The sequence below is a fragment of the Eptatretus burgeri genome, chromosome 11 (assembly GCF_056783735.1).
Source record: "Eptatretus burgeri isolate ZD-2024b chromosome 11, Ebu_testis_v1, whole genome shotgun sequence".
Taxonomy (NCBI): Eukaryota; Metazoa; Chordata; class Myxini; order Myxiniformes; family Myxinidae; genus Eptatretus; species Eptatretus burgeri.
The window spans coordinates 101266894-101284387 of record NC_140971.1 but is presented as its reverse complement, the minus strand read 5'-3'; the positions used below and the strand labels follow the sequence as shown (position 1 = coordinate 101284387).

Genomic DNA, 17494 nt, shown 5'->3' with positions numbered 1-17494 from the left:
AAATTCCAACTGTTACAGCGTTTCTTCTCACCATTCTCTTAATTCGCCTTTATTGCATCCCTCAAGAAATGTGTTTAATCGCATCTCTAACTTAAAAATTAAAAAACCCAGTTTGCTATGAGTGTTCACTTTCCATCAACCATTCTTTTTTTTCCAACTTCAGTGCCAAATCACCCCTCTCACCCCTCCCTCTCAAAGCAACCATCACACTCTTCACCCTCCAAGCTTCCCTCTCACCTTTCTCAAAAACTCCCCCCTCACCTTTCTCCCTCAACTCTCCCCACTCACCCTTCTCCCACCATTCACCCCCCTCACATCCACAAAGCTGCCTCCTTCCCCTGCTCCCTCTCCTCAATCTCATCACTCCACCTCCTCAAAACCTCAACTGCCTTCTGCCCCCTCTCTTATTACTCCCCACTGTACCTCAACCCAGCACCACAGGGCCTTTTCTCCTCCTTATCCGGCTCCCTCCCCTAGTTAATCTGCAATCCCCCACACTCTTTGAACAACTCTCCTTACCCCCCCTTCTCCTCCATTGTCCTACCCTCCCCCTCCCCTCCCACCCCCTGCACCCAAAGCCTCCTCCCCTCCCTCTTCATTAACAATGTGGACCTCAAATATCCGGGGCCTTCGCTCAAACCTTACAGTTCTTTCCATACAGGTTGCCACTGACAAACCAGACATAATCTGCCTAACAGAAACTTTCTTCCCTCAAGACGTCTCTGACTCCCAAGTATCTCTCCCTGGTTACTCCCTCCACCGGTATGACAGACTTGAGCCTCATCCTGGTGGAGGAGTTGCTCTCTTCATCAAAGACTATTTTTTTTCCTCAAATCCTCAATTTTCATCCGATTGACTTGACATTTGAAGAGGATTTATATTTCCTGTCACTGAATTCAATGAGCCAATTATTTTTGAGGTCAACATGGACCAAAAGGTCAACATCGGCCCAAGGTCAACAACTGAGGTTGTATTTCTAAAATCCTCAATTTTCATTCGATTGACTTGAAATTTAAAGAGGATTTGCATATCAGGTCAATGAATTCAACCACCAACTATTTTGAGGTCAACAAAGGCCAAATTTCTAAAATCCTCAATTTTCATCCCATTGACTTGAAATTTGAAGAGGAGTTGCATATGTGGTCATTGAATTCAACCACCAATTATTGAGGTCAAATATGTTTTATGGATTTTGCAAGTATCGTGCTCCGCACGACGTCGTCTTGTTTGTTAACTTGGCGAAAAAAAATTTTCACCAAGTATGTCGGTCTGAAGCGTTTGTCTGCCTGTTAGTCACATGATTTTTGGCAAGTTTTCAAGCAATCTTTCTGAAATGTTTTGTGCATGCAGGTGACCGGCCAAGGATAGCAATACATAGTTTTGGTAAAGATCCAAATCTGGATACGAGAATTATTTAATTTTTAAGTGATTCTTCACCTTTGAGAGATAGGGCTAAAAACTATACATAGCATGATATTTCAAAAATGTATTGGGCCCGATATATTCTACAGGATGAGGCATTGTGTGTCGGAGGTGTGTAATCTACCGAGTGCTCTTCTAGTTTCAATTATGATGTGTTTATTTCTGGCTGTCGTCAATCTTCTTCTATATTTCCTGGAAGCCCAGGAACCGAATCCCCTTCTTCTCATTGGCTCTTGATATCCATTATCACTGTTTTAACTATCGCCGCATTTTCCAGGCACCTCACCCTAGCGATATTGGAGGGTTTACTATACAAGTATACAAGTACTAGCGATACCCGTGCACATGCACGGGATAGCAGTACAACATAGCTGGTAGCAGACGACAGACCGAACACGGGGAATGACAAAAATACGCATTGTGCAAAATGCAAGTGGTACTATGGAATGCCAAGACTTCCCAAACATTGTCGGCATGTCCGCTAAGTGCCACAGCAATTTCATAGGGATCGTGTGATGGCGAGCCAAGTTTTTAGTGTGCAAGCTTGGTATTATAATAGAGATTATCCCTGCAATTTGGCAAACCGACTTTAAGTTAAAGTTATAAGATCTCGATATAAAAAGATGGTGTATACAAACAGCTATCAGTAATCCTAACAAGCTGAATCAGGGTTGAAGCAAAAAGTGAAGCTGCTCACCCTTGCACGTAGCTCTGGGTGTGTGTTGATGTAATCAAAGATACGCTGGTAGTTTCCAAACTGCTGATCCCACTCTTGTGGTGTATCGTAACGGAAGTCATCTCCCAGTGGTACAAGCAAAACAGATGTGCGGAAAAGCTTGGACTTTTTGCGATATTGGTCCAACAACAGCTGAGCCCTGGTGAAAGGATGGTGGGACAGGGAAAAAAAGAAGAGGTTGGGTTAGTGTGTAGAGAGGGGGTGGGTGCATGAAGAAGAGGAAGAAAAAAAAGTTCTCCTTAAATGTTAAAAAGTCACAAAATAATTAACATCTGATGAAGGAGAAACCTGGATGAAGAATACAAAGATAAGAAAATGAGAACATTCTGCACATTCTTTTTTTTTTTCTTCAGGGTCGAAAAGCTCATGTTGGAGCTGTAACAAATCATTCATAAACATGTTGACAAATACAAGAGACATCGGACTTGAATGAAGAAAAACACAGCCCTATGCTTGAGGGAAGTGCCGCAACTTTCCAGAGCAATCCAGGTAAGGGCCAAGCCATATTTATGATGACACTTTTCTCTCCGTACTCAAGGGAGCAATTGTGGAGGAGTTTATTAACATTTACTAACCCGTTTGCGAGATTTTATGTTTTTGCCAAAACAAACCCATTCCTACCATTAACTTATTATAGAAAAGCATTGATATAACTTTTGACATCTACAGGCATGAAATGTGGCCAGGGTAAGTGCACACAATGCAGATGAGCCAGCCAGCTTCACATCCCCTTACAAAAGAAAGCATGCTCCGAGATGTCGTGCTTCTTACTGACACCAAACCAGATTGCAAGTTCTTAATGAAGCTTAATCTCTTGAGATTAAACCTCGGTTGGAAACTTCAATTTTGAGTGTGTAATTAACTGAATGATGCTGCTGCTGCCCTAAAAATTGTAGTTTTGATGAGCATCGATGACGAGTTGATGTTCAAATGCCAGTTGTATTTTTTTTTGAAGAATTACTACTCAAGAGTGCAGATTGCAACCTCCTCCCTTGCAAACCTCCTCACAGAATTGCAAAGTCTCCTCCCTTCAAGCTATTGTTGTTACTCTTAAAATTGCATGAAATCGCTTGTTTCATGAGCATTTTCATACCACTCTTTCCAGCTGGATTTTGGAGATACAACTGAAGGCAATAAATTGAAATGGTAAAACACGGGGTCGATTCGCAGTCAAATCTGCCACCCGCAAAATTCCCAATTTAGTGATGGATTGTCTTTTGAGACCATCGCCGGGAAAGTTGAACAGATCCTCCTTCGGTTTCCAATGTACAGACATTCTAAAGAGATCTGCTGCTGTGATAGGTTCCCTGTTTTATAAGAATTTGTGGCTGAGCAACCCTGTGGAATTGTGTTGTGATCATTTTATAGCCTGCGAACTTCACGCCAACTTCCAACGGCCACGGGTATACTGGCACCGAAAATTTACATACAAAACTCACGAACCACACAACAGGCTAACAGACCAATGGTGAAAACAGGTTGAACTGGATGCATGCTTTATAACTGCGAGCAGCTATCCCAGGGCCCAAGCCACCCCGCTTTGATCGGACACATGAACCCTGACATCATTGGTATCAAACTTGTTTTCTCCATGAGTAGTTGTCACATATTTAAAGTTTAGCATTGCTCATATAAGGTATATTTTTCTATCTGATATTGGTGCCAGACCACGTGACCTGTGAAGTTTTAATTTTTGTACTATGTTCCCCATGGTAGTTAATCATACATATGAAGTTTCACATCCATTGCTCGAGTGGTTTTACCAAATAGTAAGTCCAGCTTTTTTCAATGATAAACTTTTACCACAACCATCTTCGTTTAATATGACTGGATGGAATAATAACAACCTACATTGATTTATTCAAAATTAATTCGGACGAGAAGTTCTCAGATGATGCAGAGAGCTTGCAATGTCAGCTTCTTCACTTTAACATCTGCCGTGACCGAGGCGAGTGCATGCTCACCAAAACGTTGGCTTTACAGACAATTAAGTCCAGCTTTTTTCAATTATGAACTTTTAAAGGTACATTTTGATTACAACTCATGCAGAGGAAACAAGGTGATGCATGTTTTGTTCGCAGCCTTCGTAATTTTCCACGTTGACCTCTCACAGACTAATTAAAGTACATCTATATTATAAAAGAGCTGTGTCTGTCTGGCTGTCACATTATAACTTGAGAACAGATTAATGGATTTCAATAAATCCCAGGCAGTGGATTCAGGGAGCTCTGAGGATGGTTGGTGATGCAAAAATGATAAAAGAATAACGAAGGTCGGTTTGTGCATGGGTATACATGGGCAGACGTGGCAAAACTGCAAACGCCAACTTGCGACGCTGGTTATCCCCGCATGGAGGACAGGATCTCCCAGGAATCATTTTTTGTTCTTGCCCCATAGATTAGCCATTGCAGCTATGCAAAGTTTGTAAGAAAACTCAATTTCCAATCCAGTTTTAATGTAACAGAGTTGAATCATTTATACATGCACGCAGACATGCATGGATAGAGAAGCAAACACAATATCTGCACAGAATCTCTCTAACTGGGAGCCCAATCAGAACCTTTTTGTACACTCAAGCAAGTGAGGTTGCAGTTACACAGCGTGAGAAGGTTGAACAAAACAAGATACACATGGCGATAAAAACCAACATCAGTGGCACTTAGCCTCAGCAAAAACCGATCCTCAAAATTCTGTTGACAATCCATCACTGTGCCATCATGTTCGAGTAACGGGACAGCTACAATGGCACATTAAAGTGAACCGGACTGGGGGAAAGATTTATTGTGGGGCACGATGCTCTCTGAGCCAATGGACAGGCATTTGGTTAGTCTTGGAATTCAGACTGTCGCCTGGTTTCGGAGTGACCTGCAAATTATATATATATATATATATATATATATATATATATATATATATATATATATATATATATATATATATATATATATATATATATATATATACACAATGTTGAGGCTCGTATGAGAGCTAACACACAGAATGTACAACAAGGAGAGCAGGAGACAAGAGGGGCAGGAGAGCGAAGGAAAAAACAGTGGGGAACAGAGACATGAAGAGATTTGTGGAAGGGAGAGGGATGGGGTGGGTTACACAGGGTAAACAAGATGGACACAACAGGGACTTTCAGGACAGAAAACAGGGAATTTGAAGGAGGTGGGTTTTGGGTGCATTAATGGGGAGAGAAAAGATTGTTGTTTTTTTATGGGGGAAGATAAGAGATAGTAGTGCACAGCTGTTTTGAACACCTGGAGGGAAGAGTAGGACTGAAGAGAGTGTGGGAGTTTATTCCAAAGGAGGGAAAAAAGAGGAATGAAAGAGTGAAGGTGAGAAACAATTCTTGATTTTGGTAGTTTTACCAGAAGGGGGTTGATGGCGGACCTTGAGCACCCATCCTGCGGAAATATGGAAGGTGAGGCCGGAGAGGAGATTGAAGAAGACAGAAAGACCACCAACCTGCCTGCGGTGAGAAAGTAAGACACACAAAGACTCAGCCTCATCATGGGAGATACCAATGATCCTAAATGCCTTGGTTTCCACAGCGTGAAGCCGAGAAAGGTGAGAGGTGGGAGCAGAGCCCAGAGGGGAGAGCAGTACTCCATCAGGCTGCGGACGAAAGCTTTGTAAGTGGTCAGGAGCTCAGGTGGGCCGAGGAAGGGCTTTGCATGATGGAGGCTCCCAGTTGGTGACTGGCTTTGGAGGCCAGGTTGGAAATGTGGCTTTCCCAGGCAAGATCATGGCAGATAGTAAGACCCAGAAGCTTGAATGAAAGGACTTCTTCAAGAGGATTGTTGAGAAAGTAGATGGGGGGAAGGAGGGATGGGTTCCAGATGCTCCTTTCGGAGGGACAGAGTGAAAGTGTGCGATTTGTCAGGATTGAAAGACATGTTCCACGTGTTGGACCAGTTTGTGATTTTATCCAGATCTGCAGAGAGTGAAGAAACTGCTGCTTGTGGGATGACAGATGGTACGGCAGAGAGTGGAGTCATCAGCAAGGAGATAGAGGAGGAGGAGGAGATTGGGACCAAACTCTGTGCAGAGCGTTTGTGCTGCTTAAGCAGTCTCCTTGGCTAATGGGCACAATCCTGGACGAGTCGCCTTGGTGCTTCCATTCTTGCTCTACAGACGTGAGACTTGGACTCTGACCAAGGATCTGAGACGGACACCTAAATCCTTCATTACCAATTTTCTTTCGAGAGTTATTGGCTATCGCTGGTCAAACTTTGTGTACAAAGAGCGTTTTCTGAGAGACAGACAGATGTGATTTGTTATCTGTATAATCTGTGCACGTCAGCTGATCCTGCTCACCAGAATTTTTTGAGCAAGGGAGCCTTGTGAGTGGAGGCAGCCAACGGGCCAACCACGTGCTTCATGTTTGCAGCAAGATGATCGGCATGTGCAGGAGATGGGGATGGGGATGGGCCAGGATTCTGCCTGGGGCCAAGGAGATGGTCTTGGAGTACCAACAGAAAGCGGATGCAGCGACATGCTGCTCCGGCACATGCTCCCATTCCAGACCAGACCTGTGGCTCTGTAAAGATTATGGTACATTTAAATCCATGAGGTATGAGGAGGTAAAGCTAGACTGGGGGTAAACGTAAACCTACAGTTGAGGCAACACTCCGTCCCACTTCCCCACAAGCTTATGCTAAATCCAATATGGCTACCAACCCACATGAACCGTGATGTCATCAATTTAATTCTGTGAAACATTTTATTGCTTGGCAACCTTCAAAAATTTTGGGGTGGATGGGAGAGAGACAGACAGACAGACAGACAGACAGACAGACAGACAGACAGACAGAGACAGAGACAGAGACAGAGACAGAGACAGAGACAGAGACAGAGACAGAGACAGAGACAGAGACAGAGACAGAGACAGAGACAGAGACAGAGACAGAGACAGAGACAGAGACAGAGACAGAGACAGAGACAGAGACAGAGACAGAGACAGAGACAGACAGAGACAGACAGAGACAGAGACAGAGACAGAGACAGAGACAGAGACAGAGACAGAGACAGAGACAGAGACAGAGACAGAGACAGAGACAGAGACAGAGACAGAGACAGAGACAGAGACAGAGACAGAGACAGAGATAGAGATAGAGATAGAGATAGAGATAGAGATAGAGATAGAGATAGAGATAGAGATAGAGATAGAGATAGAGAGAGAGACAGAGAGAGAGAGACAGAGAGAGAGACAGAGACAGAGACAGAGACAGAGACACAGACAGAGAGAGAGACAGGGAGAGAGAGAGAGAGAGAGAGAGAGAGAGAGAGAGAGAGAGAGAGAATGGGTGGGGGAGCGAGGAGGTGGTGGGGGTATGAGTGAGAAGGGAGAGGAGGGAGGGGGAGCTCGGAAGGAGGGAGGAAGGGGGGAGGCAAACGCCTCACCACATGTCGCTATACACTACGGGAGGCAGTGGTGCAAAGACGGGGTTGGGAGCGAGAGAACGAGAGAGGAGGGGGCAGAGAGAGACCTAATCCTTAACTCACCCTAATCCTCCGGTTATGTTAATCATTCGTTGTTTTAGTTTAATTGATTTTGTCTTCCGAACTTTGGAGATTCCCAACAGCGATCCCAGGTGCAGCTGCCTTCACGGCAATCCGACTGGTTAATTATTATTTTTGTTGCACTCGATGAAACTGGTTAATTTCAGCACATTCCTGCATCTTTTCTTCACACAATATAATTCTCCAAACAGTAGAATAAGTTAGGTTCAATGCTTTGGTGGTAATTTCACATTTTCTTGGATATATATGGAGAAATAGGGACCATATCTTAGCTTGCTTAAAGTAAATAGATATATACATTTAGTTATAAGAATAGTCAATTTTTGCACATTTTAAGATTTCACTCAAGATTTTGACACGTATTTAGTCCACGAGATCCAATCCTCAAAGCCGAAATCAGCTTCCAATTATATGCTTTCATTTGTCCATGAGTCCATCGTGGAAAATTGCATCATACATTGCATAAAATCGCTCCAAGCTCCGAATTTGAAAACTATAGCACTTATAAAAGTGATGCATACGGTGATTTGAAGGTATGACTGACGATCAGGAATTCGATGATATGAGGTGGTCCAAAATGGCAGTTTAAGAATCCAGCAATGTGACAGAGGGGTGACAAAGATGGCATGCCAACGTCTTGGTGAGGTTTTTTGGTTGTTTTTTTTTTGTGATGAGCACCCCCTAAAATATCTTCAAAAAGGGTGTTTACATTTATCCAAACACCCAGTTTTCATTCATGCACTTGGAGTTACCTTAGTAACTCCAAGTTACCTGAGTAACTCCAAGTTATTACACACGAAGGTAACCCCTTCTAACCCCTAAGGTCAACTGCCTTCTTCCCCCTCTCTCCGCCAGCACCACAGAGCCTTTTCTCCTCATCATCCGGCCCCCTCCCCAAGCTATTCTGCAATCCCCCACACTCTTTCAACAACCATCCTTACCTCCCCCCCTCATCCCTTGTCCTACCCTCCCTCTCCCCTCCCACCCCCTGCACCCAAAGCCTCCTCCACTCCCTCTTCATCAACAGTGTGGACCTCAAATATCCGGGCCTTCGCTCAAACCTTTCAGATCTTTCCATCCAGGTTGCCACTGACAAACCAGACATAATCTGCCTTACAGAAACTTTCCTCCCCCAAGACGTGCCTGATTCCCAAGTATCTCTCCCTGGTTACTCCATTCTCCGGTATGACAGACCTGAGCCTCGTCCTGGTGGAGGAGTTGCTCTCTTCATCAAAGACTCTATTCCTCACTCTCCATGCACTGCCCTCGCTCCCCCACACCCCCAGGAATACCTCTGGCTACGGCTTCCCTCCACTCACACCTCATGTTTATATGTGTACTGCACCGTCCACCAAACAGTGATGACTCCATCAACACCTCACTATCCGAAAACATAGACCAACTGCTATCTTCTCATCCAAACTCTATCTTTCTCATATGTGGCGACTTCAATTGTCATCATGCCAGTTGGCAAGGTGTGGATACCTCTCTCACCTGTCATGGCACTTCAGCAAAAGCTTTCTGCGACTCATTGGGACTGACTCAATCGGCCAACTTCCTGACCCGGATCTCAACCAATGGTTGAGACAGCTCTATATCTCTTTGTTGTACTCCATCTCTTCTGAATCTGATTTTGACAAATTTCCCTGACAATATCTGCTGCTCTTCCTCCGCTCCAATCGGTTCTTCTGACCACATCCTTGTCAAAGTGGACATCTCTCTGGCTATTATCAGAGAACCACCTCACCACCATCGAGTATGGCATTTCACTCAAGCCGAATGGCAGGGTCTCCAAGCAGCCACCGAACTTATCGAGTGGTCTCCTATTGCTACTTTCTCCAACATAAACTCATCCTGGGGATTCTTTCAAAGAAACTTGCTCTCCCTCATGCACAGATTTATCCCCTCTCATCTTCAGTTGTCCTACCACAACTTGCTTTTGCCTCATGGAAAGCAAAACCAACTGAGGGTAATCTCAGTTCCTTCCAGAAGTTCGGAACAAGTATGTATCTACCCTCAGAAGAGACAGAAAACAACATCTTTCTAAGCTCAAGTCTGAACTTTCAAACCTCTGTCTCCCTCCTCAAAATCCTGGTGGCATCTAATCAAATCTGTTTCTGGTGTATGTTCCCCCTCCATCCCTCCCTTACCTCAAATGGCCGCACTGCTGATACCGCACGTGAAAAGGCTGAATGCCTAAACTCCGTGTTTGCTGCTAAATATTGTGTCCAAAACCCATTGCTTTCTCTCCCCACCTTACCCAGTCGCACCCAACTGTCCTTGGACTCTGTGTCCTTTTCTCCTGACAAGGTGGAGAGCTTGCTGTCAAACCTCAACTCAGATTCTGCAACCGGACCAGACGGCATCAGCCCACGTATCCTAAAAACCTGCTCTTCTGCTGTGACTCACCCTCTCTCTGTTCAATTCACCCTCTCATTTGCTCAAGGTCATCTGCCATCTGCTTGGAAATCAGCAAACATTACTGCCCTGCATAAAAAGGTGCAAAAACAGATCCCTGCATCTGCAGACCAATCAGCCTTCTCCCAATCATCAGCAAGGTTATGGAATCCATCATCACTTCAGACATTAAATCCTTCCTCTTCTCCAATGGCTTGATTTCCGATCATCAATTTGGTTTCAGACCAGGTCACTCTACCCTGGATATGCTGCTTCTGCTCTCCCAACAATGAATGGAGGTCCTCAATGCCAGACATGAAATCCAAGCCGTATCCCTGGACATATCACGTGCTTTTGACACGGTCTGGCACCCTGCCCTGCTCACCAAATTCTCTTCCTATGGTATCGAAGGCCATCTCCACTCATGGCTCGCAGACTTCCTCTCCTGTCACAGCCAACATGTGGCCCTCAATGGAGTTCTTTCATCCCCTCTTCCTGTCCAGGCTGGAGTCCCTCAAAGCAGCGTTCTGGGCCCTGTTCTTTTTGTGGTTTCCATCAATGATCTCTCTGACTCTCTGGAAAATCCTCTATATCTCTTTGCTGATGACTCCACCCTCTGCCGTACCATCGGTCATCCCTCAGACCGGCAAGCAGCAGCTTCTTCGCTCACTGCAGATCTGGGTAAAAATCACAAACTGGTCCAACACGTGGAGCATGTCTTTCAATCCAGACAAATCTCACACTCTCACTATGTCTCTCTGAAAGGACAGCTTGGAACCCCCCCCCATCCACTTTCTCAACAATGCTCTGGAAAAAAAGTCCTTTCTTTCAAGCTGCTGGATCTCACTATCTGCCATGACCTTTCCTGGGACAGCCAAATTTCAATCCTCGCCTCCAAAGCCAGTCGCCAACTGGGAATCCTCCATCGTGCAAAGTCCTTCCTCAGCCCACCTGAGCTCTTGACCACTTAAAAAGATTTCGTCCGCAGCCTGATGGAGTACTGATCTCCCCTCTGCGCTGGTGCTCCTGCCTCCCACCTTTCTCAGCTTCACGTTGTGGAAACCAAGGCATTTTGGATCATTGGCATCTCCTGCAATGAGGCTGAGTCTTTGGGCCTCTCACTCTCGAACCGCAGGCTGGTCGGTGGTCTTTTCATCTTCTCCCGTCTCCTCTCCAGCCTCCCCCCCCCGCCCCCCTTTTGCTCTCTCTGCGATTTGTCCCCACCACATTTCCGCAGGGCGCTCAAGTTCTGCCACCAACCCCCTTCTGGTAAAACGACCAAAATCACAGATCACTGCTCACCTTCACTCTTTCATTCCTCTTTTTTTCCCACCTTTGGAATAAACTCACTCACTCTATTCAATTCCATTCTTCCCTCCAGGCCTTCAAAAGAGCTGTTCACCACCACCTCTTATCATCCCCCATCCAAATCCTCAATCTTTTCTACCCCCAATAATCCACCCAAGCCCACCTCCTTGAATTCCCTGCTTTCTTTCCTGAAAGTCCATGTAATGTCCATCTTGTATTCCCGTGTTCTCCGCCCCATCCCTCTCCCTTCCACAGATCTCCTAATGTCTCTGTTCTCCACTGTTTTGTCCTTCCCACTCCCTCCCCTCTTGTCTCATGCCCCCCTTGCTGTGCGTTGTGTGTTAGCTCTCACAAGAGCCTCGACAAGGTCTACAAAAAAACCTTTGGAGTTACCTTGGTATGCATGCAAATTTTCAGGCTACGAGGATTCATGGTTTTGGAGTTACCTTGGTATGCATGCAAATTTTCAGGCTACGAGGATTCATGGTTTTGGAGTTGTGGAGGAGACACACTGGCATTTACTTTATCCTACCAAATACAACCCGTCGCTTCGCTGACGGGGATATTAAAGTACGGGGGGAGATTATATATATATATATATATATATATATATATATATATATATATATATATATATATATATATATATATATATATATATATATATATATATATATATATATATATATATATATATATATATATGTAGTCAACCGCGCAAGTCGGCAGCATGTAACTCGTCACTTCACCTAAGTCGGCAGCATCAAAAAGTCCCGAATTTATCTAATGTTAAATCCCTTTGAATAAAGACTGTAAGTCGTCATCTCTAAGTCGTCACTTCGTCTAAGTCGTCAGATGTTGTCCGTTCCCGCGTAATGGAAACTCAAGTAAATTACCACGCCTAACTCATTACATGGAACTGCTGCCTCGTGAGAAGCCCGATTTCATGGAATCGTGATGCGCGCTCATTGGTGGACACCGCCAGTGATAGGCTATTTATAACTGCGCTGCGTTCAGCTCAGTCAGCGACCACGGTGGTTGCTGGCTCAGTGTGTGGCCAGGCTAGGCCGTGAAGCTGGGCATTGAGTACTGTATTGGGTATTAAGCAAGACGGGGTCACAAGCCGTGGTTGTCGTGACGACAGTTGTCATTCTACTTTGGATATGTACACACGATGACGGCAACTAAGCGTAAGCTTACAACTAAAACCTACCAAGAAAAATATGACATTATCAAGTTTTGCAAGGCAAACCCACTGATGAAGAAAACAACCATAGCTGAGAAGTTCGACATTGAACAATATTTTGAAGAATAAGGGCAAGATATTTGGACAAGTGGAGAAGATCGCGTGGCCGGTGGTAAGTGTGAAACGCGTGAAATGTGTGTCCTTTGAAGATGTCGATGACGCGCTCATCATCTGGTTTCGGCAAATGTCGGCTCAGCCAAATATTCGGTTGAACACTGAAATGTTGCTGCTGAAGGCACGTAAATTTGCTGCAGACCTCAGGCATGATTATGCCGAGACCTTGCCGATGAACTGGATAGACAGATTCAAAGTGAGGTCGGGAATTGGCAAGGTCAAGAAGTGCGGCGAATCAGGCGGCGTGGATTCGGCAGTGGTGCACGACTGGAACGATGGCAAATTGAAAGACATCTTGGAAAGGTATCAGCCTCGGGACGTGTACAATGCCGATGAGACTGGACTTTTCTGGCAGATGCTGCCAGAAAAGTTCACTTTTGATAAACTGATTCATGAATTCCATCTTTGCTTGATTACTTTCCAACTCACCAAGCCTCACCAATGCCCCGAGGATTGTGTTTCCCTTTTGGTACAATAGCCGGCTTAGAGATTGTTGCACCCTCTCACACGTACGTGTCCAGGCCACGCGCGACTTCATCCTTCACCCCACAGTCATCATGAATGTTCACATACGTGCAAGTCGTCACACGTCTAAGTTGTCACTTTTTTCTCGGTCCCAATAGTGACGACTTACGAGTAGTCTACTGTGTATATATGTATTTATGTCACCTTTCTCAGCTCCACACTGTGGAAACCACAGCATTTAGGATCATTGGTATCTCCCATGATGAGGCTGAGTCTTTGGGTCTCTCTGTGTGAACATGGACCAACATCTTTCCTCTCATCCTAACTCTCTCTTCCTCATATGTGGTGATTTGAATTGTCATCATGCTAGTTGGTTGGGTGTGGGTGGGTACCTCTCTCACCTGCCATGGCACTTCAGCAAAAGACTTTTGCGACTCATTGGGACTGACTCAATCGATCAACTTCACAACCCGGATCTCAACCAATGGTACTCCATCTCTTCTGGATCTGATTTGACAAATTTCCCTGAAAATACCTGCTGTTCTTCTTCTGCCCAAAATTTAATCATCTGACCACATGCTTGTCAAAGTAAACATCTCTCTGGCTGTTATTAGAGACGATCCCTCAATGCCATCAGGTCTGGCATTTCATTCAAGCCGATTGGGTAGAGACGCCAGGCAGCCGTCAAACTTCTCGACCGGTCTCCCATCTCTACTTTCTCCAACATCACCTCGTCCTGGGAATTCTTTCAAAGAAACTTGCTCTCTCTCATGTACAGATTCATCCCATCTCCTCGTCTTCAGTTTTCCGACCCTGCTTCCCGCCCTTGGTCCACTGAAGCTTGTGGTGAGGTCGTTGTCCTGAAACAACTTGCCTTCGCCTCATGGAAGGCCAATCCAACTGAAGGCAATCTCAGTGCCTTCCACAAAGGTCAGAACAAGTGTGTGTCTACCCTCAGGAGAGCCAGGAAACAACATCTTTATAATCTCAATCTGAACTCTCAAACCTGTCTCCCTCCTCCAAATCAAATCCTGGTGGTATCTGGTCAACCCCTCCATCCCCTCCCTCACTTGAAATGGCCACACAGCTGACACTACACGTGAAAAGGATGAATGCCTAAACTCTGTGTTTGCTTCTAAATCTTGTGTCCCAAACCTATCGCTTTCTGTACCCACCTTACCCAGTCACACCCAGCTGTTCTTGGACTCTGTGTACTTTTCTCTTGACAAGGTGGAGAGCTTGCTGACAAACCTCGACTCAGATTCTGCAAACGATCCAGATGACATCATAACTGATGTCTGCACATGCAGATATCAGTTATGCAAAATAAATTTCTGCTCAATGTCAGGTCTCTTCATTTGGTATTTACCTGCTCTGCACATTGTCCACGGTGATAGGCTGGGGCGGCACACGCCACGGGCAGCTCACACGGCCTCCGGGAAGACGTTTGAAGTCAAACTGACAGCAAATCTTGGGGTCTGGTCCACATGTATGTGGAATGTCATAGCTATAAAAAGGCATCATGTGACAGAGGATATCTGTCTTTCCTTCATCATCTGCAAAATCAAAACAAGTTTTAATAAAACAAAGCCTCAAAATAACAATCATAACAAAATTCTTTGCAAAAAATAATAATAAATAAAATTGGATGAATAGCATAAAAATTATTAAAACATAATTTGAGAGCCATTCATTCATTTTCAAATGATTCATTTACCTTGCTTCAAAAAAAAAAAAAATAATAAATTTCACTCCACAATGAACAATCTCATTCTACTTGAATTTCCTTCTGCCTGAACCTCCTGTTCTCATTTTCTCCCCCCCCCCCCCATTTTCTCAAATCTCCAAACTGAATCTTCATCTCCAATCATAATAATAATAAAAAAAAATCATAATAATAAGTGTGTGTGTGTGTGTGTGTGTGTGTGTGTGTGTGTGTGTGTGTGTGTGTGTGTGTGTGTGTGTGTGTGTGTGTGTGTGTGTGTCAGTGTGTCTCCTCCATAACTTCAAAACCATGAAACCTAACAGCCTGAAACTTTGCGTGTATACAAAGAAAACTCCAAGGAAGTGCAAGAGTGAAAATTGGGTGTTTGGGTTAATTAAAAGACCCCTTTTGAAGATAATTAACGGCCTTATTGAATAGCGTACTTAATTAAGGCTTCATCCTTGGTGAGACCCTTATTTAGCCTGCTCTCCCTCGCAAGGGTCTTAATTCCCCATTTTTTTTTTTGGTCAACTGAAAAAGCCTTGATGATTTTCAATGATGACCTGTCACAGACTAATTAACCTCTGCCATCGAAGATCGGAGGTTACCGTTTTCACCCCTTTCTGTTGGTTTGTTTGTTTGTTTGTGAACAGTATTGCGGAAAAACTCCTCGACGGATTTCGACGAAACTTGGTGGGGGGATGAGGTATGGTCCAAGGACCATGCCATTAAATTTTGGACTCGGTCCAAAATCCAATATGGCCGCTATGGCGGCCATTTTGAAAAAAATATTTGAATTTTATTTTTTTTAATTTCTACATGTTTTAAGTGATTTCCACCCCCCCCCCCCCCCAAAAAAAATGTTGGAGAAAAGAACTATAACTCTGTCAGCACTGTTGACGTCATATTTAATGAATAAGATATAAGGTTCACTTGAGTGACCCAGCAGTATTGGCGGCGGAGGTTTTGCACTCTACCGAGTGCTTCCCCTCCAGTTAACCTCCGCCATCGAAGATGGATGGAGGTTACTGTTTTCACCCCTTTCTGTGTGTTTGTTTGTTTGCTTGTTTGTGAACAGTATTACGGAAAAACTCCTCGACGGATTTCGACAAAACTTGGTGGGGGGGTTAGGTCTGGTCCAAGGATCATGCCATTAGATTTTGGACTTGGTCCAAAATCCAATATGGCCGCTATGGCGGCCAATTTGAAAAAATATTTGAATTTTTTTTGTTTTTTGCATTTCTACATGTTTTAAGTGATTTCCAACCCCCGCCCCTCCCCCCAAAAAAAATTGTTAGAGAAAATAAAATTTTGCAACTTTTTTTTCAACAAAATTTGGATTTTTTTTGTTTTGCATTTCTACATGTTTTAAGTGATTTCCAACAAAAAAGCATGCCAAAATTATAATTGCGGCTGATTTTGGAACTTCAGGTGGATATACCCACGTTAAATCAATTTCTGTCTCAAGGAATCTAGTTATGACGAATGAGTTGAGTATGTAAAAGTTAAAAGTAAAAGGGAAAGTTGCAAACTATAACTCTGAGCACTGTTGACATCAAATTGAATGAATAGGATATCAGGTTCACTTGAGTGACCTAGCAGTATTGGTGGCAGAGGTTTTGCACTCTACCGAGTGCTCCCCCTCTAGTTGAAGTATATAATCATAATGTGATTTCGGTTTTGAGGATCGGATCATGTGGACTAAACAACTGTCAAAATATGGAGTGAAATCTGAAAATTTAAAGAAACCAGCAATGTTTTGGTTTTTGTAGGTGTGTTCAATTACCAAGCAGCTTGCTATCGCTTGCTGGAGAGCCGTTCCTTAACCATTTCATTGGAGTGCTTACGTGAGTGCTTAAGCCACTTGGCAGGCAGTCTACAAGCTGCTTGGATGTTTGTTTGCAAGCCATGGCAATACACGGCAAAAGTACCTGCACTCTCACTGCTAAACACAATGAAAAACACATCGATCGATGTTCAAAGTTCAGGCCCCAACCACCTGTGTTGGGCCCTACAGTGTTGTGTGGTGCCAAGCATGCGGTTCCTTATCAACCGATGTTTATACGCCATGATGAGAAAGTAGACAGTGGTGTAAATGAGCTTGTGTGTGTTTTTTTTTTTTTATCACAGCCGTTGTCATTTTTGAAAATAAAATGACAAATTGACATTTAAGACAATGTTAGGTGACAATGTAAATGAAGTGCATATATAAACGTGTGATCCATTGTCTTCGTTAAATCTGACAAAACTTTTATATAATGGAACCTTCACCTTGAAGCGGTCAAGCTGAACAACGCCCAGAGATGCACCTCCTGGTGGAGTACTTAAGAGGTTTTTAGGGGAGAGTTGTTTCCAAAACCCCAGCTCATTACAGATGCTGCAATGTAATGGCACATGAAGGAGCAGTAGGTGGGAACTCATTCATTCATCAATGGGACTCTTCCCTGATTGTGACTACCACTTTGATCATAATAGGGAAACTTGTGTGCTCCTGTGACCCAGAGAACTATACTGACGGGAGCATTGCTCCTGGTAGGTCTTACCTCGTCAGGGTGGTCAATGGGTATGA

General features: G+C 44.2%; 1 protein-coding gene across 5 annotated transcripts in view; it reads right to left on the bottom strand.

The window, feature by feature from the left end:
- LOC147017777 (alpha-mannosidase 2x-like) overlaps positions 1 to 17494 on the bottom strand; it is a 272410-nt gene that overhangs the window by 189166 nt on the left and 65750 nt on the right. For all 5 annotated transcript variants that reach the window (XM_085847681.1, XM_085847685.1, XM_085847683.1 and 2 more), the window contains 2 exons: positions 14590 to 14776; positions 2120 to 2297 (listed from right to left, as the gene is read on the bottom strand). In XM_085847681.1, coding sequence (XP_085703807.1) covers positions 2120 to 2297; positions 14590 to 14776 — 365 coding nt within the window. The remainder of the gene's footprint in view (positions 1 to 2119; positions 2298 to 14589; positions 14777 to 17494) is intronic.